Source organism: Ictidomys tridecemlineatus, chromosome X, assembly GCF_052094955.1.
Source record: "Ictidomys tridecemlineatus isolate mIctTri1 chromosome X, mIctTri1.hap1, whole genome shotgun sequence".
In the NCBI taxonomy this organism is placed as follows: domain Eukaryota; kingdom Metazoa; phylum Chordata; class Mammalia; order Rodentia; family Sciuridae; genus Ictidomys; species Ictidomys tridecemlineatus.
This window is the reverse complement of record NC_135493.1, coordinates 40736466-40763858: the sequence shown is the minus strand read 5'-3', so window position 1 is coordinate 40763858 and position 27393 is coordinate 40736466. Positions and strand designations below refer to the sequence as shown.

General features: G+C 34.2%; 1 protein-coding gene across 4 annotated transcripts in view; it reads left to right on the top strand.

Annotated features, from left to right (window-relative positions):
* Dnaaf6 (dynein axonemal assembly factor 6) overlaps window positions 1-10695 on the top strand; it is a 40886-nt gene extending 30191 nt beyond the window's left edge. For all 4 annotated transcript variants that reach the window (XM_078034433.1, XM_040283994.2, XM_005323379.5 and 1 more), the window contains 2 exons: window positions 4471-4556; window positions 9378-10695. In XM_078034433.1, the coding sequence (XP_077890559.1) occupies window positions 4471-4556; window positions 9378-9507 (216 nt within the window). In that variant the 3' untranslated portion in view covers window positions 9508-10695. The remainder of the gene's footprint in view (window positions 1-4470; window positions 4557-9377) is intronic.
* The last annotated feature ends 16698 nt before the right edge of the window (window positions 10696-27393 follow it).

The following is a 27393-nucleotide window of genomic DNA, read 5'->3' as shown; positions in this document are numbered from 1 at the left end:
TGAATGATCTCCACAGAACACCTCTTATTTAGACTTCTCATGTCAATTTTCACACATCTTGTAATAAGATCAAATATGCTTATCTGAGGAGCTTGGGAGCCTATGTTAATCACTTATAGGTTATAGGAAGATAATCTTTCATGAATCATCTTGTCACATAAATCTTTCATAAGAACAAAAGAATAAGAGATTTAAAACTCAAAGTGATAATCCCACAATAGACACCTCCAAAGACTTTGATATAGTGAGCTAGCTCTATTACAAAACATAAAGGATAACAAATGAATGCCTATGGAAATAATTTGTAAGCACTTTGACCTATTTCTGCCTCTTTCAAGGAAAGCCTCAAAGTGAATTTCTTGATAGTAAAAATACTGAGTAGTTTTTTAAATACTTGCCTGAAGAGAAGCTGGATGTGGAAAGGATCTTATAAACCTTAAATTAGTGGACATTGTTCCTGTTAATTTTCATTTATCAGACTTAAAGGCAGATGTTTGGACTCAAGTTAGTCATAACCAGCTTCACTCCTGATATTCTTCCCTCTGTTGGTTATGACTAACCTTCTATATTGAATAGGGCTGACCTGAATAAGCAACAAGATATTACAAAAAGTGTCATTTCTTAGGTTGCATTTTAAAGAGCATTGTTTTTGCTTTGATCTTTGGATCAGTCATTCTGGGGAGAAGATAGTTGTTGAGTCATAAGGCACTCAAGCAACTCTATGAAGAATTCCATGGGATAAAGAGCTGAGGCCTCCTGCCAACAGCCATGTGAAAAAACTGTCAGACTTCTACAGCCCCGCCAATATATTGACCACAAACTCAAGAAAAACCCTAAGCCAGACCCACTAAGCTAAGCCACTCCCAAATTCCTGATCCACTGAAAATGTATGAAATAATAACTATTTATTGTTGTTTGAGCCACAAATTTAGGGGTATTTGGTTTTGCAATAATAGATAAGTAGCAGACAATAAATAGCTAGTGACAGAATTAGAATTCAAACCCAAGTCTGACTCCAAAGATTAAGTTCTCAAAAAAGTTGAAAGTCTCACCGTGAAAATTTTAGCAGTTTTCATAGCTTACTTATTAAAATAATTCTTTGAAATGAATTCAATTTGCCATCCACATGAAGAAAAGAACATCAATCCCTTTAATTGTTTGATCAATGGCATCCTGTATTTACTGGTGTTAGTAAATACAATAGTGAAACAATTTAGGTTTTTGAGCACAATCAGAGGTCAATTAATACTAATGTCTATTTTCCATGAATTCACTGAAAGTATAAACTACAAGGAAGTCTGATTTATGTTTCATCAGGGGTTTTTCTGTTAAGATCCCTCATGGAATCTTTTATCTTGTGAGAAAATAATGTGCACCATTCCAACTTATCTGTTCCTTTTCTTGTTTCTTCTCTGAAATTGTTACTGCTGTTTACCGGTGACAAGTCTTTGCTTCCCCAAAGCTGAAGTATAGCACCAGAGAAGCACGCGGAGGAAAGTTTAGAGTGGAAAGTAGAAGCTTTATTAAGGACAGTAGAAAAGACTTCTCCCTGGAGGAAGAAGGGGAACCAAGAGATGGAATCCATGGAAGGGGGAGGTCTTCCCTTTTTTATACCTAAGGTTTACTTTCAGATTTCCTGCATTCCAGTCGCATGCATTTTTGTCTTGTTCTTTTATCTTGAAGTGATGAAATGTAGGTGGGAAGGCCCAAAAGGTGAGAGACAGATGGGCCAGAGGAGTAATCTAGGCAAGAAGGGCCTGGGTCGGCTTTCCATTAGCACCTCTCAGTTTGCTGGAAGCTGCTTCATTAACATTTCCTTAGGATGGGCTCTAGGCCTTGGGAACATTAACATTTCAATTTCCCCAAGAGCTGCTCTACTTTCCTGGGCTCCATTCTCTATAATGGCCTCCATTTTATTTATCTTACTAGATGTTAGACCCAATTTACCTAACTACACTAACTAACTATCTTTAAATCTGGCTTCAAAATCATGTTAGTATCCAATTTTAATTTCCTTAAGGAGAAGGTTAGTGAGTTGTTTCTGAATTACTCTTCACTAGAACCACAGATGTTCTCAAGAACCACTTTGAAGTTCTCCCTAAAAACTGCATCTAAATTTCATGTAAATCATAATTAATTTCCTTTCTCAATTGTCATTTCAATCCTGGGTAAATAATATTTTACCTTGAAAGATCTAAACATTTCAGAGTAAAGAAACAAGTATTTGTATACCTCAATCCAAGTGACATGAGTCAACATGAGTTATTCTTTTACTATCCAACCCAAATGTAATATAATAAAAGTGGGTCAATTTTATACAATAGAATACTCATTTACTTTGAGTCATAGTGTAAAGGTCGGGCGAACGTCAGAGGAAAAGACCACCAAGAGACTGTCTCATGCAACAGCAAAGGGTTTATTAGGGGTCCAACATGCTGGGACTCAGAGCTCACTTCAGAGGAGCAGAGAACAAAGAGCCCCCAGAACAATTTAAGCAGAGTTTATATACATTCTTTGGAGAGGGCAGGGACTTTACATACATCATAGCATCCCGGGAAAATCAAATAACAACTCTAAAACATGATTAGCACATTCACTGGCAGGAACAGGTCGGGTAGGGGTGATTGGTCAGCACAAAGAAGGGTATACATTCGAACTGATTGGCTTAAGCCATGAGGTGTATACGTGCTGCACTGCACGGTTTCTTTCTGGGAGGGTGGGTTGTTTTTACAGAACAACCAGATAGTCAGGGGAGATTTCAACATACATTTAATGGGCAGTTCGGGGAATTGTTTTACTGCCACATGAATTTCAGGTTCTGAATGCAACTTAAAAACTTTACAAACCTTATCCTTTACATTTCAATTTCTTTATCCTTTCAAGAGCACCTCTAACTGCCTCTTTGAGAAATGTTCTATTTCTTTTACTTAAAGCATTTCCAACTATGAAGATATGAAATTTTGAAATAAATATTAGAAAGTAATTGTTTGTTTAATGAAAATATTAATCACATGAAGTATCTAGATAGTAGCAACTCCAGAGCTCTATTTACAAATTTTTGTTTGAACACAGATTCAATAAGGTAGCATACAACTCACAAGTGTATGATACTACAAAAATGCTGTTGCCTACCTTGAGCTTTTTACAAGGAATTCCAATTTTTCCCATTAATTATTTGACATGTATTTCCCACATAACTTGCTACTTTCATTCTGGCCATTCCAGACATGAAATATCCAAATGTCCAAGATTTCATATCTAGCATATTTTAAACAAGGCTTCATGCTTTACCTGAAGCTTAGGTTGCATTTTTCGTTGTTTCGTTGTTTATGGAAACCTTATGCCATATCAGAGAGAGAAAAAAAATCCATCAAAAAAGATAATGAGTGTAAATTAGAGATGAGACCTTTGTGATAAAATACACAGTCACCATTAGTGACATTTAGTACATTCACAGTGTTGTTCAACCATCACCAATATCTAATCCCAGAATATTTTCTTCAACTCAAAAGGAAACCTCACACCCATTAAGCAGTCCTTCCCCTTTTCTCCATCCTTCCAGTCCCTGGTCCTCCAATCTACTTTCTGTTTCTCTGGGTTTGCCTATTCTGGACAATTCTTAAAAACATATGTTTTGTGCCTGATTTATTTCATTTAGCATGTTTTCAATGTTTGTCAATATAACAGAATTTCATTCCTTTTATGACTGAATAATATTCCATTGTTGGATATACTACTTTTGTTTATCTGTTCATTGGTTAATGCATATTTGGTTTATTTCTGTCTTTTGCCTATTGTGAATAATGTTGCTATGAACCAAAACATTACGTACATGTTTTCTTTGAGTACCTATTTTCAATGCTCTTGTGTATATATAACCAGGAGTGGAATTGCTGGGCCATGTGGTAATTGAGATATGAGACATTTGTAAGAGGAATCTAACTACACCAGAAAGTAGTCCTTTCTGGGAGGTGGAAGTCATACTATTGTTTCTCTTTGTTATGTTAATAACATTTCTGGATTCCTACACCTCCCTAGGAAATTTGAATTTTTACCTAGAGACTACAAAATGAATCAGCAACTCACACCTAATATGACAACTAAACATTTTCTCAGACAAATTTCCCACTGACATAAAGGTGGTCAAGGGTCCCCACCAAGTCTAGCTGTGCACTTCAAACAATGTAGGTTATAGGAAAGTAACTTCACTGTTTCTATATAACTTTGGAGTCAGATAAACCTTAGTCAAATTACAGGCGGTTATCCTTGAGTCACTCACTTAACCTCTCTGTTTCTCTATCTGTAAAATGGAGCTAAGAATCCTTGCTTGTCAAGATTGATATAAGCAGAGGGCATACTGGCACATAGTTGGCACTTAATAGATATTAGTTTTTCCTTCTTCATATATTATTATACTTTTCAAATTTAGTGTTCTAAGATAACAGTATTTTCCTTCTCATTTTCTCTCAGGTTAAAATTAAACTGCCCAATACAAACCCTTCTGAAATTAAAATTGATATCCAGGAAATGATCATTGATCTTCGGACTCCTAATAAGTGAGTAAAACTTAGAATAATGTATTATAATACTAATGAGTCTTTAGTAGTAAATAATCTTTTTACAAGTATACAAATTATTGTGCCTCACCCCCTAAAATCCTAAGAACCGCAAAATTTCAGTTAATTATTCAGATGCTTCACTTACATAGTATAAATACAAATGTTTGGAAATAGTTCGATTTTTTCCAATTTGCATTTATATATTTGGAGGGATTGATACTATGAAAATATAATCCTTGACATTCAGATAGTTTATCTGTCAGAAAAGAATAATTGGAAGTGAAAACCCCTTAAGTTTTAAGTCTTACATGTGATGTTTTTGTATAGTGATGGCATAAGAGAAGCAGTATCTTTTAACTTTTCTAATGTTGTAGAGCTGTAAGGTAAAACTTGGATTATGTTCATCTAAAAAAATAAATAAAATTCTTGTCATTAATTACTTAGAACAAAAATTCTAAGAGCTAATGCATCGCTAGATCCTCAGGTTTCATGGACATATTTTAAAATAATATAGATGAAGAATAATTCTGTTAAATGTTTTCATATTCTCAAATATAGTCTTGTTATCACAAGACTTGTTATTTGTTATAGATACCAATCATGTTGCCAAAACAATACAAAGAGTAAAATTCTGATATAAAGTGTTTCTCATGAAGAATGGATAAATCAGAGCTGGGGCTGTAGCTCAGTGGCAGAGCATTTGCTTAGCATGTGTAAGGCACTGGGTTTGATCCTCAGCACCACATAAAAATAAATGAATAAAATAAAGGCATTCTGTCCATCTACAACTACAAAACAATTTTTTAAAAAAAGAATGGATAAATCAGTACTGTCTCAAAACTAACTCTTTAAAAAGGCAATTGATGGAACCTGGTATGTGTTAGATAAAATATCTAAATATGTCAGTTTTATTCACTTTTCATCTGGATGTATAAAACAGTAAGCACACATTGGTTGTCTGCAGTAGTCCTTTCTCTGTAACTCATAAACATTTCAAACAGAGTCTAAGGAGCAGGCAGTTACTAGTGCATTCTCATTCTTCCATTATCAGTACCTATAATTCTCCTTTGTAGAACTTAAGGATTTAAGAAGATAAAAAGTAGACCTCTCCTAAACAATCTGATGTACATACATAGCTTAATCTTGATTGCTATAATAGATGCATTTAACCCAAAATAATCCACAAAAGAGTATACACCAAATATTTTCTCATTATTTACATCATTTCAAAAAGTCTCATGTTGTAAAAATTACTTTCACCATTCTTAACATTCACTTCAAAGGAGTATTGTATTTTATACATATGTTTACTCTTCCACACAACCTTGCAAGAAAAGTTGGTTAAGTGAACAGTCAGACTTCTATAATAGCTGCACACTTGTTAAATGCACACACATATCTACCCACCATGGAGTTAATTTCCGTTTCCCTAGCAGTTCTCACTGTCTCCATCAATCTTTAGGCAGCTGTTCTGGCTATGCTGTCATTTCAGATAGATATCAGAACCCACTAAATGAAAGCCTCACACAGAGGTACTTTTCCACATAGAGTGTGGACTGCACTAGGTCATTTGTATGCTGTACTTATATACTAAATCATATAAAAGATATACACAAATGATAAATATTGTGCATACTGTACTTTAATAATAAGTGGTAAGTACACAGAGGTACTATCTCTTAAGAAAATTAAGATAGAAGTTAGAAAATAAGTGTGTTTTATCACTTTTCCTAAGTATCTGAGCATCCTTTAACATCCATGCTATTATCCAATTTTTTTTTTTTTTTTTTTTTTTTGGTACTGGGGATTGAACCCAGGGGCACTTTATCACTGAGCTAAATTCCTAGACCATTTTTTTTTTTTGAGACAGGATCTCATTAGGTTGCGTAGGGTCTCACTAAATTGTTGAGGTTGGCTTTGAACTTGTAATCCTTCTGCCTCAGCCTCCTGAGTCACTGGAATTTCAGGCATGTGCCCAGGCTGTTATCCAAAATTTTATTATCAGAAATTTGTTTGTTTTTTAGTATATTGATATTCATACATACTTTCTTTAGTTTCTAACTTTTACATCCTGTAACACTGTTTATTTACTCCAAGAAAAATTTTGTGAGGGCTGGATATGTATCTCAGTGGTAGAATGCTTGCCTAGTATGAGTGAGGCCCTGGGTTCAATCCCTAGTCTTGAAATTCTGGGCTCAAGTGATCCTCCCACCTCAGCCTTTAGGGTAGCTAGAGCTACAGGCACACACCACCACACTGGGCTACTAAGAAAGATATAAGAGAAAACATTCTTCTTTTCATGTACCTATAAGGCAGAACAAATGAATTTATTTTAATTGAATTGACTAGTGATTTCAGTCAAACAATAGTCAATGGCATTAGCATTATCCATAAAGCCCAGATACTTAGCATTATAAAACCAAACATAATAGTTTATTGAATTCTTCATTTTTTTCCCAGTTGGTCACTCTGGCATGTATATCCCCAACATGGAATAGATAGAAGAGAGAAAAGATGGGGAAAATGAGGTAGTTTCCCAGAATCTTCAACCATCATCTTAACATGAGATTTCATTGAATTTTTTTTTAAAGTGAATTCTTAGAGCCTCCTAAATGAACACTTTAAATGTACATTATAAAGACATATAATCTAATTTTTGGTTAAGTGCTGCTTTAGATTATTCATGCCTTTGCTGTGCTCCTCTAATTCAGATTAATTGAGAATTAACTGATGTTCAAAGATACTTTACCTAAAAAATTTCTAAATGGAATAGTAGAATTACAACTCAAGTATTTCTGCAATTTCTTTGAAAATAGCATATCTCCTACAGGAAAGCTTAAAAATGCCACATTTTTAAAAATATAAAACTCTATTGTTTATGAACAGAACAAGATTGTCCTTTATTTAAATATCTTCCAAGCAACATCAATTTAAACTGTCTAATATAAATCTCAGCATGCAAGTCTCTAAAGTTGAGTTTACACTATAGATTTTTTTTGTTTGTACTTTCATATATTATTTTTGCACTTAGTTTCTAATGAAAATTAACACTGGATGATCATTTGATTAGTGCCTAAATTATAGCATCTTAAAAAGCAAATATATTATCAATATATTGGCAGTGGGTTTGGGTTTAAATGTTCATATTTTATAGTACCATTCTATGGTAATCATTCAAAATGTGATTTGGTGTTCACCTGAATATTTGTTTTTCATTCATTTATTTATTCATTCAACAAACATTTATAGTCTGCCAGATACTAGGGGAGCACCACATTGCTGTCTTTCAATGAATTGTACTTGATAAGTATTTGTATGATTTTCATTTTATTTAAATACAAATCTCTGTACAGATATTAGACAATAAAACAAACTAGATAAAAATACCTCCCTTCTACTAAGAGCTTAAACAACTTTCATGATTCTGTTGTTCAAAATTTTAGTATGTGAGGCCATACTACTCAGGACGAGACAGAAATGCAGGAATAGATGGATCATTCCAATGGCCACTAACTGTCTTTGGAATTTATTTCTCTCTGGACAGAGAAGTGCACATTATCATTGGAACTCCTTCTTGAACTAATTTATAGATGTCTTTTAGTGCAATGAAGCTACCACATTAAGCTTTGCCTTCTTTTTAAAGTGAATATATTATCATTTATAGAATATGAGATGAAGCAAATCTAACTCTGGCACAAACTATATTTTAAACAGCTTTAAAGGATGGACTCTTAAGTGTTTTGTGTACTTACTGATTTGAGATGCCAAATATTACAAGAGGCATTAAAATACTTTAGCATTTAATTACTTCAGGTAGAAAGAACGGTTTCTGGTACCCTGTCTGAAATGGAGCAAGAGTCACAGAAAATTACTCTTAGAAATGTGTAATAAATACTTGTAACAAGCCCAGTCCCCTGATCATAGGTCTTTGCAAATGAGGGAAGAAATACTAGTTCTCTATTCACGTATCAAGAAGTGCCCCTTAAAAAAATGTGAGAATCCTTTACAGATTTGTGTCTAAAAAATCTTTTCTGTCCACTTTTTGTAGAGACACTCACGCCTTCTGTAATGAGAATGTGAGGTAACAAGTGTTTTAGGCATTTAATTTTCTTCTGATACCAGTGTGTGCTGAATCCATGCATAATTCAGATTCATACCACTAGGACAGAATTATGGATGTCTCATCCCAGCAATGCATCTAAAGCATACAACTACCAGCAACTGAGCCATAAACCACAAAATAAACCCAACAATCTATCAGAGTGAATTTTTGTCAATGTGTAGCAGAAAGAATCAGAAGCAAGCAGAGAAAAGTACTTTCATTGATCTGGTATTGAAATAATTCCAAACCTGATTTTCAAAAGCTAAACCTGTATTAGAATCTCAACCTAAAGCTGTTTTAGCAGAAGTGTTATAGAACTATTCCAATTTTCAGATTTGTATCAGTCAGCCAATTCTATCTTCACATAAATATGACTGGCAACAGATCTGTCCAATAAACTTAAGGTTGCATGGTTCTACTTCTATTCTTATAAACATCGCCTGAGATGATGTTTATACAATGCAATATGAGGTCAGTTTTTTAAAAGAGAAGGAGTAAAAAAATCTGACTGAATATTTAAGCCCCCAAATAGTATACTGTGGTACTTGGCATATTTTTGATCCAGTATTTGTACTGTCTAAATATTAGTGGGGATTTTTTTGGAGGGGGGTTTAAAAATATTCCAGTGGTATATATTGCTTTCTATTGCTTTATTGAAAGTGATATATCACTTTAAGAAGCTAATTCTAGGTTTTTATTTTATATTATATTTTTAGGAAGCTGTTGGTGACTCTTCCCCAGCCTGTGGAATGCAGTAGTGCTAAAGCATTCTATATTTTGGAGACTGAGACACTTGAAGTCACCATGACTATGCAAAGAGAGTTGGATTTTATTAATTTCTTTTGAAACTGCATGAATAGGAGAAAAAGCGGTAATATGTCATTGATAAAAATTAAAAGACTGAAAATTTTGGTTAATGTTTTCTATATTGTCCCATTATTCTGACATGTTTTAAATGGTTGATATAGAATTCTAGTGATATTCTGATCATTACCAGTCATTTCTCTTACTCTGTTAAGAAACGTTGTTTTCTCATATTAATGAGTTATTCTATATTCTATATTACTGAATTGAATAATTACAGTTTAACCAATTATATTACTATTAGTTTAGATTACTACATGATCAATTATATAACAAATATGATGGCAAAATAGTTTCCACTTAGTTCAGGAATATGAAGAACTTAGCCAATTAATTAGGCCATTATTATCATCAGACAAATTCATTTGGTTGCCTTTTCATTGATTTGATCAAATGATTTACAGTGTTCTGTCTAGGCTCTCAATATTATTCTGTAATATACAGATGACAGGATATTGGCCAAATTATATTGTTATACTGTGTGCATGTACAAATATATAACAACAAATCCCACCATTATGTACAAGTATAATGCACCAATAAAAATGTGGAAAAATACAGGTAACAAAGGATTATAAATAATTTGAAGCGGGCTGGGGATGTGGCTCAAGCGGTAGCGTGCTCACCTGGCATGCGTGCGGCCCGGGTTCGATCCTCAGCACCACATACAAAGATGTTGTGTCTGCCAAATACTAAAAAATAAATATTAAAAAAATAATAATAATTTGAAGCATCATACCAGACATATATTTACTTGAATAAGCAATACTCTTGAGCCTACAGTATTGTTTGACTTCCCTAGTAATGCTTTCAGTGCTTGGATACTTAAGTCAAAAAAATTCTTAAGGGTGTAGCTCAGTGGTAAGCATGGTCTTAGCTTATGCTAGGCCTGGGATTCAGTCCCTATCACCAAAAAATTACATACTTGGTCTGCAATAATAATTGACAGCCATGCCTTTTGGCATACTATGTTTCTATTTAGTCAACCGAAATCCTTGACATTTAAACAGAATATTGTAAAAAAAAATGCACATTTACAGATCCTGTTCTCTCATTTCCTATCTTTCTTCTTAATTGGACATGCCTATTTTTATGAACTGTCTATTCTGTATTATTGCACGAATTTGTTTCATAATTGTTTTTAAATAAATTATATTTTTTACACTGGTATTACTAGACCTTACACATCATTATAGAACCATGGAATTAGTGCTGGGGTTGTGGCTCAGTGGTAGAGCACCCGCCTAGCATGTGCAAAGTGCTGGGTTCTATCCTTAGCACCACATAAAAATAAATGAAAAAAAAAGGTATTGTGTCCAACTACAACTAAAAAAAATATTTTTTTAAAAAAAAGAACTGTGGAATTAGCGGTAACTTTTGAAAGAAATGAACAACTAAATATCGCTTCTATGTGAACTATTAAGGGATAAATACTCAAAAAGATTTTCTGGAGTTAATTATGTATATAACTATCAAACGTCTAGTTTGTGACTTGATTAAATAGAAGGATCAGACTGAGATTTTAGAAAAAGTGATTAGATGAAAAACTAAACTAAGAGATTTTGACATGTAAACTACCACCATGACTTTTTTCTGTGGGGGAAAGAGTTGGAAAGAGATGGAAACTAATGTTTGTGAATGTGAATGTCCATGATGTAACAGAACCAAAATAATGTTACAGAACCTAAAGTGCAGACTACTTTGGTTTCCTTAGCCTCTTTTTTAAAAGGGTGTATTTTAAGAATTTTAGATTATAACCTAAATTGTATACTCTGGGGCAAGTATAACCAATATTTTTCTTTTCTAGGAAAAAAAAAAGTCAAGTCAGTTGAAAATGTATCTCTTTTTCCTATATAGTTGCCCTAATTACAAAGACCACTATTACACAAGCCTACTGAATGTGTACAAGTTGTTTCTGGAAAATAAGATAGAGTATATTCAGGCGAACTTGAATTGGGTTCTTGGTTATGTCCTGTTGTATCAATTATTTAATGAAACAGAACTTCAAGAATAATGAAATGTGATTCAGTAATTTACACTCCTCTAGAAATCATCCTACTTCACTGTCCTTGGCCTTAGGAGGAAAAACTACAGTAGTTATATTGTAATTTCATTTTTAAGCTAATTCACAACACTTTTCTCGTTTGAAAAGGAATAGTCCACTAAATCAAATGCAGAAAAGACAGTACAAGAGGAACTTTACCTTGTCAGCATTTTTCAGTAAATCTGAGCCATTACCAGAACTGTTAATTAAAACCACAGTTGTGGCATAGAATAGCTTATATATGCTTCTCCTTCATGAACTTCCTCACCTTACTTTTTGGTTCCAGAATCTCCAGTAGCTGTTATGGGGATTTATCTTTATTCACTCATTCACTCATTTATATATTCTTTCAAGAAATATCCACTGAGTACTTAGCACATGCTTGACAAAGTAATAGGTGTAGAAATGAGCAAACCAGATGTGGTCCCTGCCCTCATGAGAAGACAGTTTTAGCAAGGAAGACAAGTAATAACCAAATAAAAACATAAACATATTTCCAAGTTATTATTACTGCTGTGAAGACAAAGAATGGGTACTTTGAGACTATTTCTCATAGAAACCAAACCTAGTCTGAGAAAGGGAAGTAGAAAAGGCTTCTTTAAGAATTTAACATTTCAGCTAATAAATGAAGAATACCTAGGTAAAGAAGGCATTTCAGGAAGGAAAGCAATAAGACTTCTAGTAGGTACAAAGGATAGCAAATGTGAAGACCCAGGGTGGAAAGAACATGGAGAACTCTAGGCTAGAGTAGAGTGAACCTGGGGGAATGTGAATGGAGGTAAGTAAGGTTAGAAAATTAGGCTGTAACAGTATCTTATAGAATCTTTTAGGCTAAGGTTAGTAATTGAACTTTATTTTCAGTGCTTGGGGAAGAGAATATATTAGGAAGCAATAATTGTAAAAAAAAATAAAAGCAGACCAATTAGAAGGTTATTGCAATAGCTCAGGCAATTTATTATTCCATGTGTTATTCTAAATAAAATTTATTCCTGATTTTTCTAGTTAGAAAAAAAAATACACGGTGATAACACTGAAGCAGGAAACTTTAACAATATAGAAAAACCCTTAAAATAAAACAAAACTAGAAAATACCTATAAGCTAGTGCCTGTTTCCAGTTTGTTTTTCCCAATGCATACCATAGATACTTTTTCTTAAATGGGATGATATTTAGCACAAACTGGTTATATAACCTACTTTTTAAAATTTCCAAGTGCATTCATTTTCAATTATCCTTTGTTCCTGAATTCTAATTTTATTGCATTGTAGTAAAACAGTGTGGTAAATGATCTATGAGTATTTTTAAAAAATGAACATTCTATAATTGTTAAGTACAGAATTCTATATATGTCAATTCAAGTACTTTCTAAATTGTATTGTTCAAATTTCTTACATTCTTGTTAATTTTTGGTCTGCTTTTTCAACATGGAAAGGTATATTATAATTTACCACTGATTATAGATATACCAGTTTCTTTTTGTAATTCTATCAATTTGTGGGGCTGTATTTTTAGGTAGTGAGATTTAGAATTGCTGTATCTTCCTTGTGGATTATTCCTTCTATCAGTATGTTGTGACTCTTTGTTTGTCCCTAATAATATTTGTTATCTTTTTATAACACTTTTCATGGTTTCCATGTTTTAGATAAGATGGACAGCCTTTAGATAAAATTTGAATTTTTAATTTAATAAAGATTCTGTGTTTAGAAGCACTTTTTTTTCTGTACCAGAGAATGAACCCAGGGACACTCTACCACTGAGCTACACCCCCACCACTCCCTTTATTTATTTATTTTTTTATTTTGAGACAGGGCCTCACAAAGTTGTTGAGGCTGGCCTCAAACTTGTGATCCTCCTGCCTCAGCCTCCAGAGTAGCTGAGATTACAGGCATGCAACACCATACCCTCAAGATTCTGTTTTTAAGTTCACAAGTTTTAGTCCAGTTACATTTACTATGACTAATGGTGCATTTGAATTAATTTATCTTATCTTAGCACTGGAGTTCTCTTTTCTTGTGCTTTATCTACACTTTTTCTCCTTCCTTGCATTTTTCCCATTAATCAATTGTTTAAATTATTATTTTCTTTAAAGTGTTAGAAGCTATATATTCTGTTTCTGTTCCTTTTTTTTTAAAGACTTACATGTCTAAAGTTTGTTAGTAGTTCTACTCTCTCTTAAAATAATTCAAGGACTTACTTTTAACCCAACAATGCCCCTCTCACTTTGTTTTTATATCTCCAAATTATTAATCCTCATCATTTTTATAGTCTATACTTGTTTAGATTTATCCACATCTTTACTGTTATCTCTGTTCACCATTCCTTTTTCCACCTCACTATTCTCAAATATATACTTTAGCATTTCCTTCAGCAAGAATTTGTGAGTTCTTGATTCTTTCAATTCATTTCTGCAAATGTTTTTATTGCCCTCACTCTAGAATAATAATTTACCTGGGTTAAGAAACGTAGGTTAATGGTTATTTTCCCTCAGAACTCTGAGGATATTATTTACCTATATTGTTGCAATTTAAAAGTCTCTCATCTGTCTCATTGTTGTTCCTTTGTAGGTAGTCTATTTTTCCTCTCTGGTAATTTTTAAAATTGCTTACTCTTTGCTTTTTTTTTGGTGGGGGTGGGGGTGTTCTGCAAATTGACTATGATATGTCTAGGCTGAGATTTTTTTGTTGTTGTTGTTTTTTTTAAAGAGAGAGTGAGAGAGGGGGACAGAGAGAGAGAGTTTTAACATTTATTTATTTATTTATTTTTCTTAGTTCTCGGCGGACACAACATCTTTGTTGGTATGTGGTGCTGCTGAGGATCGAACCCGGGCCGCACGCATGCTAGGCGAGCGCGCTACCGCTTGAGCCACATCCCCAGCCCTCTAGGCTGAGATTTAATTTTATTTGTTTTACTTGATATTTATGTTTCTTCAGTCTTTTATCAGTCCTAGAAAATTCTCAGGCATTGTTTCTTTGAAGATTACCTTTCTCGAATTTTCTCTAGTTTTCTTCTGGAATTCCTCTTGGATAAAGGTTGAACCATTTAAGAAAAAAAAAAAAAAGATTGAGCCTTTAATTCTATCCCCCATGTATTTTAGCTTCTGTCTCATAATTTACATCTATCTTTGCTGTTAATATTGGATGATTTTTCTTAAAATTATTCCTTATTTTAATAATTCTCAGATTCCTAATCTTGCTGATGATTATGTTCAGTGACTCTCATTCATACTAGGTAACTCACTTATATAGTTTTTATTGTGAAATCTTCTGTAATGGGATTTTAAAAGTTACTTGAAAATCTCTTGTGATCTACATTGTGGGAGAATCCCCTCAAAGAAGTTTTGCCATTACTTGCTAAAAGCCCTAGGAAAATAGTTCCCAGGCATGGCATACATTAAAACCTAAAACCTGGGGCTGGGGTTATGGCTCAGCGGTAGAACGCTCACCTAGCACATGCAAGGCCCTGGGTTCGATCCTCAGCACTACATAAAAATAAATAAATAAAGTTATAAAAAAATAACTAAAACCTACATGAGTTCCAGGCTTGTGCTTTTATTCTCAGATGACATTCATTTATCCTTCCACCTTGAGCTTAGACAGAGAAACATAATATTCCTTGTTTCCCTATGCCAAGATGCAAATCCTTGTTATACTCCAACCTTTTATGGAGGGTACAGCCCTCCCAGGAACGCAGTTTTATAAAAGGACCTTTTGACCCAAGACTTAGATTATCTCTATGGTTTTTGAAAACTGAAACTTCCTTCTAGAGACAAATACAGTTTCCATTTATAACATTACCACTCTGGTTTTCATCAAAATTTTCCCCTTATTTCTGGCATCTCCAGGTTTTCCTTTATTTCTTAGGAGTTCAGCTATATAATTAAAACACTTTTTGTATATTTTATCTTGCACTATGGAAGTTTATATCAAAGGGATTTTCAGCTAATTTAATTTTGCTATATTGCTGGAAATGGCTGGTCTGCTTAATATTATAATTCAAATATCTTCTCATATTAACAAATACTCTTCAGCATGATTGTAAATTAAACAGAGGTATATGAAACTCTCTGAAACATGAGCCAAAGTATTCTCTTCCTTCTTATAAGCTCATTATCTCTAGTATTTTGTCCCAGCAACATAAAGTTAGCTAAACACACACACACACATATAGTTTACTGACTCTTAACTCTGAATGTCCAATAATAATGAAGTGGATATTTCTAATTTTTTCTATATGAATAATGCTGTCATGAGCATTATTAGACTTTCTCTTCATTTACATCTTGTGTTTTTCCCCTTAGGTTAAAGTCCTAGAAATGAAATAAATATGCATGTTTTAAATACACACACACACACACACACACACACACACACACACATTGCACACATACATACTGGGGATTGAAAACTCAGGGTCACTCCACCACTGAGCCACATCCCCAGCCCTATTTTGTATTTTATTTAGAGACAGGGTCTCATTGAGTTGCTTAGCACCTTGCCATTGCTGAGGCTGGCTTTAAACTTTTTATTCTCCTGCCTCAGCCTCCCAAGCTTTTGGGATTATAGGCATGAGCCACTGTGCCTGGATCATTTAAAAATATCTTGATAAATTTAGCCAAATTATCAATAAGTTTTTACTGGTATTCATTCCTTTATACCCTAAGAAACCCTGAATATCATAATTCTTTTTTATCATTTCCAATTTGATAAGGAAAAATAATATTATTTTACAAATTGTGTTCCTTGATATACTGGTGAGGGTGAGCAATTTTTCATACATTTGTTGGCCATTTATGATATTTTAAATTTTTTCTTGTAGATGGACAGAATACTTGTATTTATTTATTTATTCATTCATTCATTTATTTATATGTGGTGCTGAGGATCAAACCCAGTGCCTCACACATGCTAGGCAAGCGCTCTGCCACCGAGCTACAACCCCAGGCCCTATGATTTGGTTTTGAGGATTATTTTTTCTTGTCTTTTACTCATTTTTTGTATTAGAATATTTAACATTTTTATTGATTTATAAATGCTTCTTATATATTAAGAATATTTAAGATATCTATTGGTAATATATTTTATAAAAAATTTCCCAGGATGTTCTTTTCCCTTCAATTTTGTTTGTAGATTTTTTATTTTGTTTTGTTTTGTGGTACTGGGGATAGAAACCAGGGCCTTGCACATGCTAGGCAAGTGATCTACCTCTGAGCAACAGTCTAGCACCTCGCTATTTTTAATAGGAAGTTTTTTTTTAATGTAACATTCTTAGGTTATTCACTTATTTTCATTCTGATAATTTAAAGCTCTTTTACTTTCAACTCTATCAGTGTGGAATTTATTTTGGAACAATTAATTTTTGGCCTCCTAATTCTAGACTTGAACATTATAAAATATGTTTAAAACATTCACTGTCACACTCTGCCTTCTCCCACTTATTTTTACCATAAAATCATCCATAAATTTTGCTGCTAAAACAGCAGTTGTTGATTTGTAATATATGATTCGTAATATATTATAAAGCAAGGGAATTTGAGTGCAATGCACTTTTAGTCAACTTCCCTGACAAGATAATTTTTAAATGTTTCTATTTGACTTTAAAATGCATCCTCCACCACATGGATAGGTCTTACACTGAATTACCAGTCCAAATTTCCAAAGCCTCATTATGAACATCTAACTTGAGAGATGCTGGAAAGCAAACGGCTTTCCTTACCCTGCCAATTAGTTTAAATGTTTTATTGTTTGTTTCTTACTCCATGCAGAAAAATACATTTTCACCACCTTTCAATCTAAGTTGTCCTTTTATCTAATATACTGTGTGAATGTTCTTAAATGGATGGATAGTGAGGGTGAAAGGTAATTATTTATGTTTAGAACCTTTCCATGTGGATAACACAGACCTGACCTCATGGAAAAGCAAAGCCAAAGTTAACGTGGAACTATATGCAAATAAAAAAAAGTCTCCCCACTTTGACAAAGGTCACCCTCCACAAACAGACAAATTACAGAAAGCCACCCCCACTCCCGCCCCAGGGAGACTGAATTAGAAAGAGGCAGTCAACAGTGCATGCTATGCAATTTTGATTTCCCTTTGCTCTGTCTTGCTCAGATGCTGTTGGCCCTACATAACCTTCTCTGCATCCTCCTTTCTAAATTTCCTTTTCAATGCTTGCTGGACTACAGACTTTAAAGGTCAGTTGAGGAATTTGAATAAAGCCTGTAATTTAGTTAATAGTATTGTATCAATGTTAATTTCTCAGTTTTGACCATTGTACTATAGTTATGCAAGATATTAACATTAGGGTAAGCTGAGTGAAGGGAATATGACATCTCTGTGTAATTTTTGCCACTTCTTCTGGATCTAAAATTATTTCAAAATAATAAGTTTGTTTTAAAAAACCAGCAAGGGAGAAATGCAGCTACAGGATTTTGATTCTAGCACCACTGCTGTATCTTCCCTTATCGTTCTGAACTCTGTTCTTTGCCATCCTCACCTATGATGTTTTTCCAATTTTGTTGCATATATTGTACCACACAAGGAATCTGTTTGTGGATGACAGCTATTTTTATTTCCCAAATACAGCCTGATCAACATAAAAACATAAAAAATGAACTGAATCACAACTCCAATAAGGTGGGTTAATCAGCTTCTTTGCTAGACACGGTGGGAAGTATAAAGTCAAAACAAATTTACAATTAGTTTGGATGACTTTAGTAGCACACACAATACAAGAGAAAACACATAAGACAATGTTTACATGTTAAATTGTATAATATAGGACATTAGTGAAAATGATGGAGTAAGAATGTTTAAAATCTGTTCTTCCATAAAAGCAATGAAAACACTAACAAAAACTCTAAAAATTTACTATCTCAGAACTCTGGAAGTTAAAAGTTTGCAACAATCCATGGAATGTTTATTCAAACGAAATGGCTGAATCTGAATAAATGTAGCAAGATTTATGGCATTTTAACTTACCCTCTTGCCACACTCAACCCAGCCTCAGTTCTATAGTAGTTCTGAAAATCACTGGGACACAATCACAGTAAAAACAAGCAGCCTTACTGGACAAGATGGCACACACCTGTGATCCCACCAGTTCAGGAGCCTGAGGCAGGAGGATCACAAGTTCAAAGCCAGCCTCATCAACAGCAAGATACTATGCAAATCAGTGAGACCCTGTCTCTAAATAAAATACAAAACAGGGCTGAGGATGTGGTTTAGTGGGTGAGTGCCCCTGAGTTCAATCCCCAGTACCAAAAAAGAAAATAATAATAATAAAAAAGTAGCCTAGAAACTGCTGGAGGGTGCAACGTGTGGTTGGAGCTCTTTCAGGGTTTCTGGTGTGTGTGTGTGTGTGTGTGTGTGTGTGTGTGTGTGACTCCACAAGAAAAAAATACTGTAAGCCAATATCTCTTGTAAACATGCTTGCAAAAATCCTCAACAACATGCTAGCAAACTAAATCCAGCAACATGTGAAAAGGTACATACAACATGACCAAGTGGGATTTAACCCAAGGATGGAAAATTGATCTAACACATAGTATTTACTAATTTAAAAATACAGTATAGTGATAGAATAAATGGGGAAAACATGTGATCATCTCAATAGATACAGAAAAAGCATTTTACAAGAATGAAAACCCTTTCTGGTAAAAATGCTCAACAAGTTAGGAATAAGGGAATTTCCTCACCCCAATAAAAGTTATCTATGAAAAACCCATAGTTCACAAGGAACAAGACAAGGATGTCCGCTTGTACATAATCCATTCAGTATTTGACTAGCAGTTCTACTCAGGACAATTGAGCAAGAAAAAGAAATAAAAGGTATCCACACCGAAAAGGATATCTATTCACAGATGACAAGATTTTGTGCATAGAAAAACACAAAGAATCTTTAAAAAATCATAACTAATAAACAAGTCAGCAAAGCTGTAGGGAACAAGATCAACATAGAAGTCATTTATATTTCAGAATATTAGAAACGAACAATCTGAAAATGAATTATGAAACAATCCATGTCGAATAACAAAAATAATATTTAGGGATAAATAACAGCATAACTTGTACATGGGAAACTATAAAACGTTGTTGAAAGGAATTAAAGAGGACAAATATAAATGAAAAGACATTCCATAGTCATAGATTGAGAGACTTAATATTATTAACATGGCAATACTCTGAATCTTGAGATTCAGCACAAGACCCATCAAAATCCCAATGGGCTTCATTGACAAAATTGGCAAGCAGATTCTACAATTCACATGGAAATAAGAGGAACTCAAAATAGTTAAAACAATCTTGATTAAGAGGAACAAAGTTGAAGAATTCATGTCCCAATTTTAAACTAAAAAGTTACATTTAAATGTGTGGTACTGGCATAAGAATAGTTGTATAGATAAATGCAGTAGAATTGATATCCTAGAAACTAAACCATATATTTATGGTCAGTTGATTTCCAATAATGATGCCAAGACTATTCAATTAGGGAAAGAATAGTCTTTTCAACATAGGAGCTGGTACAATTGGACATCCACATGCTAATGAATCAAATTAGATCCTGACTTCATACTATATATAAAAATTATTTCAGGGGCTGGGATTGTGGCTCAGTGGTAGAGCACTTGTTTTGCAATTGTGAGGCACTGGGTTTGATTCTCAGCATCACATATAAATAAATAAAATAAAGGTCAGTCGACAGCTAAAAAAAATTTCAAATGGATAATTATTCTAAATATAAAAGATAAAACTAAAACTCTTAGAAGAAAATAGAGGTATAATTTGTAATAGTCTTGGATTAGGTGATGATTTGATTTAAAATGTTGTGACCTGGGCTAGGCAACTTTTTCTTAAATATGATTCCAAAATTCTAAGCAACCAAAGAAACAAAAAGATAAATTGGACTTCATCAAAATGAAAAAAATATTAGTGCTTCAAATGATGCTATTAAGAAGTAAAAAGATAGCACAGAATGGGAGAGAATATTTGTAAATCATACATCTGATAAGGAAGTAACATTCAGAACATATAAAGAACTGTTACAACTCTTTCTTAGAACTCTGAGGTAATGAGGTCATGAAGGTGAAGCCCTCATGAATTGGGATTAGTGTCCTAATAAAAAGTCGCTAGACCATGTGAGGTTACAACAAGAAGTCAGCAATCTGCAACCTAGAAGAGGTCTACAATCTCTTCAAAACACAACCATGCTGTCACCCGGATCTTAGACTTCCAGCAAGAAATAATTTATGTTGTTTATAAGCCACCTCTGTGGCACTTTGTATGAGCAGCTCAAATTAAGACATAGAATGACTGCTCATGAGCACAGGGATCCTTGTGGGGTGAATAAAAGATTCTATATAGAGAAAGTAGTGATGGTTTGTCGTGTAGGATCTAAAATTAAGACTCAAGATTAGGTGCTACTTTGACATCTGAAATGAGAGGGAAGGTGTGACTCTAATGGCCTAACTATGAGCCATCCTCAGTCAAAATTCCTGCTTTTCCCTGAGTAGCAGATTTCAGTTCTCTGCTGGTCTGTAAAATTATTCAAACAAGCCAATAATATGGGAATCAAGGGGCACTTTCTTGATACTATGAAGCGAACTCCCAGCTGCTCCCCATTTCCTCACTCTGTTCCTGAGTACAACTCCTGTGTGGCCCTGTGTGACATGCTATGTATTCCCATGAGCTTTGAGTGTATGCAGTTAATATAGTGCTCTTAATCTAGTATGCCAGTGTCAGATAATCATGCTTTTCACCATCTCCATAATCCTAGAGTGAGACTTTTTCTCTCATTTATGATTGAAGAGCAAGCAATCAAAACATGGTTACAGACCTTTGTGAATACACTAAAAACCACTGAATTGTATATACTCTAAAAGGGTGAATTTTATGGATTGTGAATTACAACTCAATTAAAATCATTTTTAAAAAACAGATGAAAAACTTGTGTGCTACAGATGATAAATTCTGTAGGTGTTCAGAGAAATAGGAGAACAGGGAAGGCTTCTTAAAGATGGTTCTTGATTTAGCTTTGAAGGATGGCTAAGATTTGGGGATTCTAGGTAAATTGAGGCCCAGAATTATCAACGAGCATGGCAGATTTGGTTTATGGTAAGGAAACTGATCTAATGACTGCTTTAGAAATTAACAGAGGATACGATGGGCTAAGTAGGTGAAGGAAAAGTTAAGGATCTTGAAAATCAGCAGAGGGGTTTAGTTTTCACTTAGTAAATCCATATTTTTGTCAGAGAATTAACATGATATACAAACTGAAGAGGCAGTATATTAGCTAGTAATTTAAAAACACAGGTTCTAAGTTGGGCACAGTGGCCATGCCTGTCATCCCAGTTACTCAGGAGGCTGCAGCCAGAGCATGGCAAGTTCAAAGCCCACCTGGGCAATTAAGTGAGACCCTGCTCAAAGATATAGCTTAGTGCTAGAACATCCCTGATTTCCTTCCTTAGCACCAGGGAGAGGGGCACATAAGCTCTTGGGTTGGACATGTAGCTCAGTGAATAGAGTGTTTGCCTAGCATGTGTGAGGCCCTGGGTTTGGCCTATAATCCTCAGTACTGGGGAGGTAGGGTGGGGAAGCTCTAGCATAGGACAGGCCTATAACTAAAATGTGGCCCAGACTATTTCCATCATGACCACTGTACCTTTACTATTTCACAGCTTTGAAGTTAATATCTTTCAATCATGATAGGGCAGAACATTATTGTTGCTTTCTCTTGAACTGTGCAAGCATTCTCCCACTTCTATTTGTTCTAAATATTTCTCTTTTTAAGCCTTGAATGATTGACCAACAAGGCTCTGGTAGAGTTTACTAGCCCGATCCTCAGTTACATTTAAAGTACTTAGGATATTTTTTTAAATAGTTTATCTTGGGGCTGAGATTGTGGCTCAGCAGTAGAGTGCTCACCTAGCACAAGCAAGGCCCTGGGTTCAATCCTCAACACCACATAAAAATAAGGTATTGTGTCCAACTACAACTAAAAAAATAAATATTAAAAAAATAGTCTATCTTGAGCTGAGCTAAAATTTACCTTTCATTACTTTTCTAGGAAATAATGTAAACAAAATGACACATTACTTCAGGGTACTGAAAAACTAACTTTATGAAGACTTTAGCATGTACATTCTTTTAATGTAAAAGCTAGAGCTAGATACTAGTAGATTCATTAAAAGAAGTCTAACAATACACCTTTTCAGAAACCCTATGTCAACAATTGAATATAAAATAATAATAATAATATAGTCCTTCATTATCAATGGTGATTGTGTTCTAAGACCCCCAGTGAATGCCTGAAACCTCAAATAGTACCAAATCTTATATATACTATGTTTCTTCATATTCATACAAACCTATGATAAAATTTTATTTTTTGTTTTAAAACAACTTTACTATAAATCGTATCATATTTAATTCATAAATTAAGCATAGGAAGAGATTAACAATAATAACTGGGGCTGGGGTTTTGGCTCAGTGGTAGACCACTTGCCTAGCACATGTAAGGCCCTGGGTTCGATCCTCAACACCACATAAAAAATAAATAAATAAAATAAAGGTATTGTGTCCAACTACAACTAAAAAATAAATATTAAAAGAAACAATAATAACCACTAATAAAATAGAATTATAACACTATATTACAATAAAAAGTTCTGTAAATCTGGTCTTTTTTTCTCAAAATCTTATTATACCAAACTCATCCTTCTTATGATGATTTGAGATAAAACAATGCCTATTTGATGAGATGAAGTAAAGTGAATGATATAGGTATTATGAAATGGTGTTAAGCTAAGGATTACTAAACATAAGCACTATGACACCATGAAAGGTGTTCTGATAACTGAGATGGCTACTAAGTGACTAACAGGAATGTAGTGTATACAGCATGGATATACTGGACAAAGGTATAATTCATGTCCCCAGGTAGGATAGACCAGAATAATGTGAGATTGCATGATGCTACTATGAACAGCACATGATTTAAAATGTAGGAATGGTTTATTTCTATAATTTTCTGTTAATAGTTTGTTAATAATTGACTGTGGGTTACTCAAACCACAGACAGTGTAACTAGGGATAAGAGAGGAGTGGCACTATTTATTACTATACTTATGTGAAATTATAAACATGCATTTTAATTACATTTATATAAATCTGACATATAAGCTGGCTACTGCTTTTTCTTCCTCTAGAATCTTCTATTCTTTCCTCTTCTTCTTCCCCTCCCCCTCCTACTTTTCCTGTCCCTCCTAACTATGACCTTGTTAGCATTTTTGGGTTTCAGGAAAACCTGGCAATAGTTAGCAGGGTGAATGGAAGGACATACAAGCTGAGATACTATTACAGGAGCAATGTCAAAAGATACTATGGATCCTATATAAGGTTTTACAAGTTTGGCATAGATTTTACAAGTTTTGCATATTTTCCCCATACTGATGGGACCAGAACAAAGATGTATAATTAAACTAAGGAGAAATACTAGGGACAAGAAGGTGTTCTTTCTGCCTGGAGTGCAGACGAGTAGCTAACAACTGACTCCTGTGACTCTAAAAGAGCCAGAGTGAGTTGAGAAAAGATCCAGAAGAAGTTAGTTTTAAGAAAAACCAGGTGAAGAATATTAGATGTTATAGAGAGATCTGCAATGAACACTGATTATTTGAATTAAGGATATAGACAATTGCCTTGGTAAAATGTTAGGGGGTAGAAGCCACAGAGGAAGAGGTAAATGAATAGCAAAATGGAACTTTGGAGAAACAGGGCAGGATAGGAAAAGATGAACCAACAGTTTGTTGGAGAAGATGAAAATAGATATTTTGGTTTTAGTTTTCTTTTTGCTTTCATTTTTGTTTTTGAATTTTAAGAATGTGGATATTTGAATAAGATATGGGCTAAGGAAGAATACTAAAGATTCAAGGTAATGGAAGAAATGGTGTCAAGAGAACACAGGTGATGGTTTTGAGGATAGATACATCCCTTACAGTTGAGTGGTAGGGATGATGATAATGATATGATGATAATAAAATTTAATGAAGGTGCTATTCTAACAGTGGTACAGATATCATTTAATCCTCATACTGGCCCTTTGAGGGTGAGAAAACTGAAACAAAGAGCATTGATAACTTGTTCAGTATCACACAGCTAATAAGCACAAACACAATGACAAAACCAAGATAGTTTGACTTCAGGCCCCTACTATGAAAAGAAATACAAATAAGATAGAAATGGATTTCAGATTGTGGAATTTGTAAGCATAAAGTGAGATAAGTAGGAGTGGTATTGAAAGCTTGAAAAGAATGGAAGAGATTTGGAACAACTACTTGTGCTCAATAAGTAAGGAATGAAAAGCCTGCAATATGGAGAAACTAACCAAAGTAGAGAGCATAAATAAAATAGTGAACCATGACCTTCATTTGTTTGCAACTATCTCTAGCAGTGTTCCTGGGAAAGAGAGAGAATTCAGTTGGGCTAGGGAGATCAAGGGCAAGGGATTCTAAAGTGTTACTAAGTGCACTCTAAAAATATTTACTGGAATAATGTCAGTGAAAATTGCAGAGTAAGGAACTTTTAAATTCTACCCCTCCATTAAAACAATGAAAAACTGACAAAAGAAAAAAAAACACACAAAACTGTCAGACTCAACTTTTTCAGAACTCTGGAAATTAACCAAAGTCTTATAACAACCTGGGAAGCATATAATCAAATAGTGGCTGACTCTCATTAAGATCAGTGAGCTTTGTGGCATTTTAACTCACACTATTCCATTTCTTCTTCTCAAGCTTGCCAGTATTCTTCAAAATGACAGCCTATATTCTTAGCACTGAAGACGGCAAAACAGAACTCATCCCACCAAAACTGTCATTATTTGACCTGTTCAGAGGCTTCCTAGAAGACTGGCTTGAAAGGCCTATCTTTATCAGTAGCACAGTCCTAACAGCTCATCCCCTATTGTGGTTTGGATATGAGGTATCCCCCTCAAAAAGAATATTCAGAGGTAAGATGATTAGATTATGATAGGTATAGCTAATCATCAAATTGATGGATTAATAATTTGAATAGATTACTGGATGGTAAACTATAGGTAGGTGGGGCATGAATAGAGGAAGTAGGTCACTGGGGGTGTGGGATTTTTTTTCCTTTTGTCCTTTGTTCCTCTCTCTTTATCTTCTGCTCCCTAGTTGCCTTCACTACACCTTTCTGCCATTATACTATGCCTCATCTCAAGCCCAGAGTGATGGCGTTGGCTGAGCATGCACTAAATCTCTGAAACTGTGATCCTGAAATAAACATTTCCTCCTCTAAGTTATTCTTGTCAGGTATTTTGGTCATAGTGACAAAAAAAGCTGACTGACAATACAAGGATATTCTCAACAATATTCAGAGGCAAGTGTTAATGGCATGGATCCCTGAGGTATCTGATAAGGAGTTATGTACAAAATTTATTATGAATTCATAAAACCCAATATCAAAAGAGCAAATAAACTAATTGAAAAATGGGTAAAGAATCTGACTAGACATTTTTCCAAAGAATACATACAAATGGCCAATAGATATATGAAAATGTGCCCCAAGTCACTCACTAATCATCAGAGAAATGCAAACCAAAAATAACAATGAGATACCACTAATGTCTGCTAGGATGTCTATTCTTGAGAAGATAAGCAATAAAACTTATGGAGAAGGGTGAGGGCAAAAGAGAACTCTCATACACTATCGGTAAGAATGTAAACTGATACATTCAATAGTGATTACAATATGTAATTTCCTCAAAAAATTAAAATAGAACTACCATACTATCCAACAATCCCACTTCCTGGTATATATCAAAAGAAATGAAATAAGTTTCTAAAAGAAATATCTATATTCACATGCTTATTTCAACATTATTCAAAATAGCCAAGATATGGAAACAACCTAAGTGTCCAATGACAAATTAATTAATAAAGGAATGTATTATAATATAGGGTATTATTCAGCCATAAAATACAAGTCAAACTTATTAAGGCAGAGTAGAACAGTGGTGTCCAGGTTCTGGTTGGTGAGGAGAAAATGGCAAGTGTTCACCAAAGGGTACAAACTTTCAGTATAAGATGAATACATTCTGGAGATTTAATATACAGCATGATGCCAGGTGTAGTGATGCATGCGTACAATCCCAGCAACTCAAGAGGCTGAGGAAGGATAATCACAAGTTTGGGAATAGCCTGGTTAACTTAGTGAGACCGTTTCTCAAAATAAAAAATAAAAAGTGCTGTGGATATAGCTAAGTAATAAGGCACCTCTGGATTCCATCCCCCATACCACAAGTTAATTTTAAAAAATATATGTTTATAAATACATATATGTTTGTGTGTGTGTGTGTGAGTGTGTATAATGATAACTATAGTCACTATACTCTGTGTGTTCACACACATAACAAATGTATAAATGTATACACACACACACACAGCATGGTGACCATAGCTATTAATACTCTATTATTTACTTGAAACTTGCAAGGTGAGTAGATCTTTAAATGTCTTTAACATATACGTGCACACACACACACACACACACACAATGATAACTAAGTGTGGTGATGCAATGTGTTAGAAGCTTGGTCCTTGTGTGGCAATGTTGGGAAGTGGTGTGGACTTTTAACAGATGGGGCCCACTTGGAGCTCATTGGGTCATTCAGGGAGTTGCCCTTGGAGAGGATTAATATAATTCTTGTGAAACCTCTTGTTTAGTACTCAAGAGACAGAGTTGCTATGAAAGAAAAAATAGGGGCAAAGGTTTTGGCTCAGTGGTAGAGCATTTTCCTAGCACATATGAGGC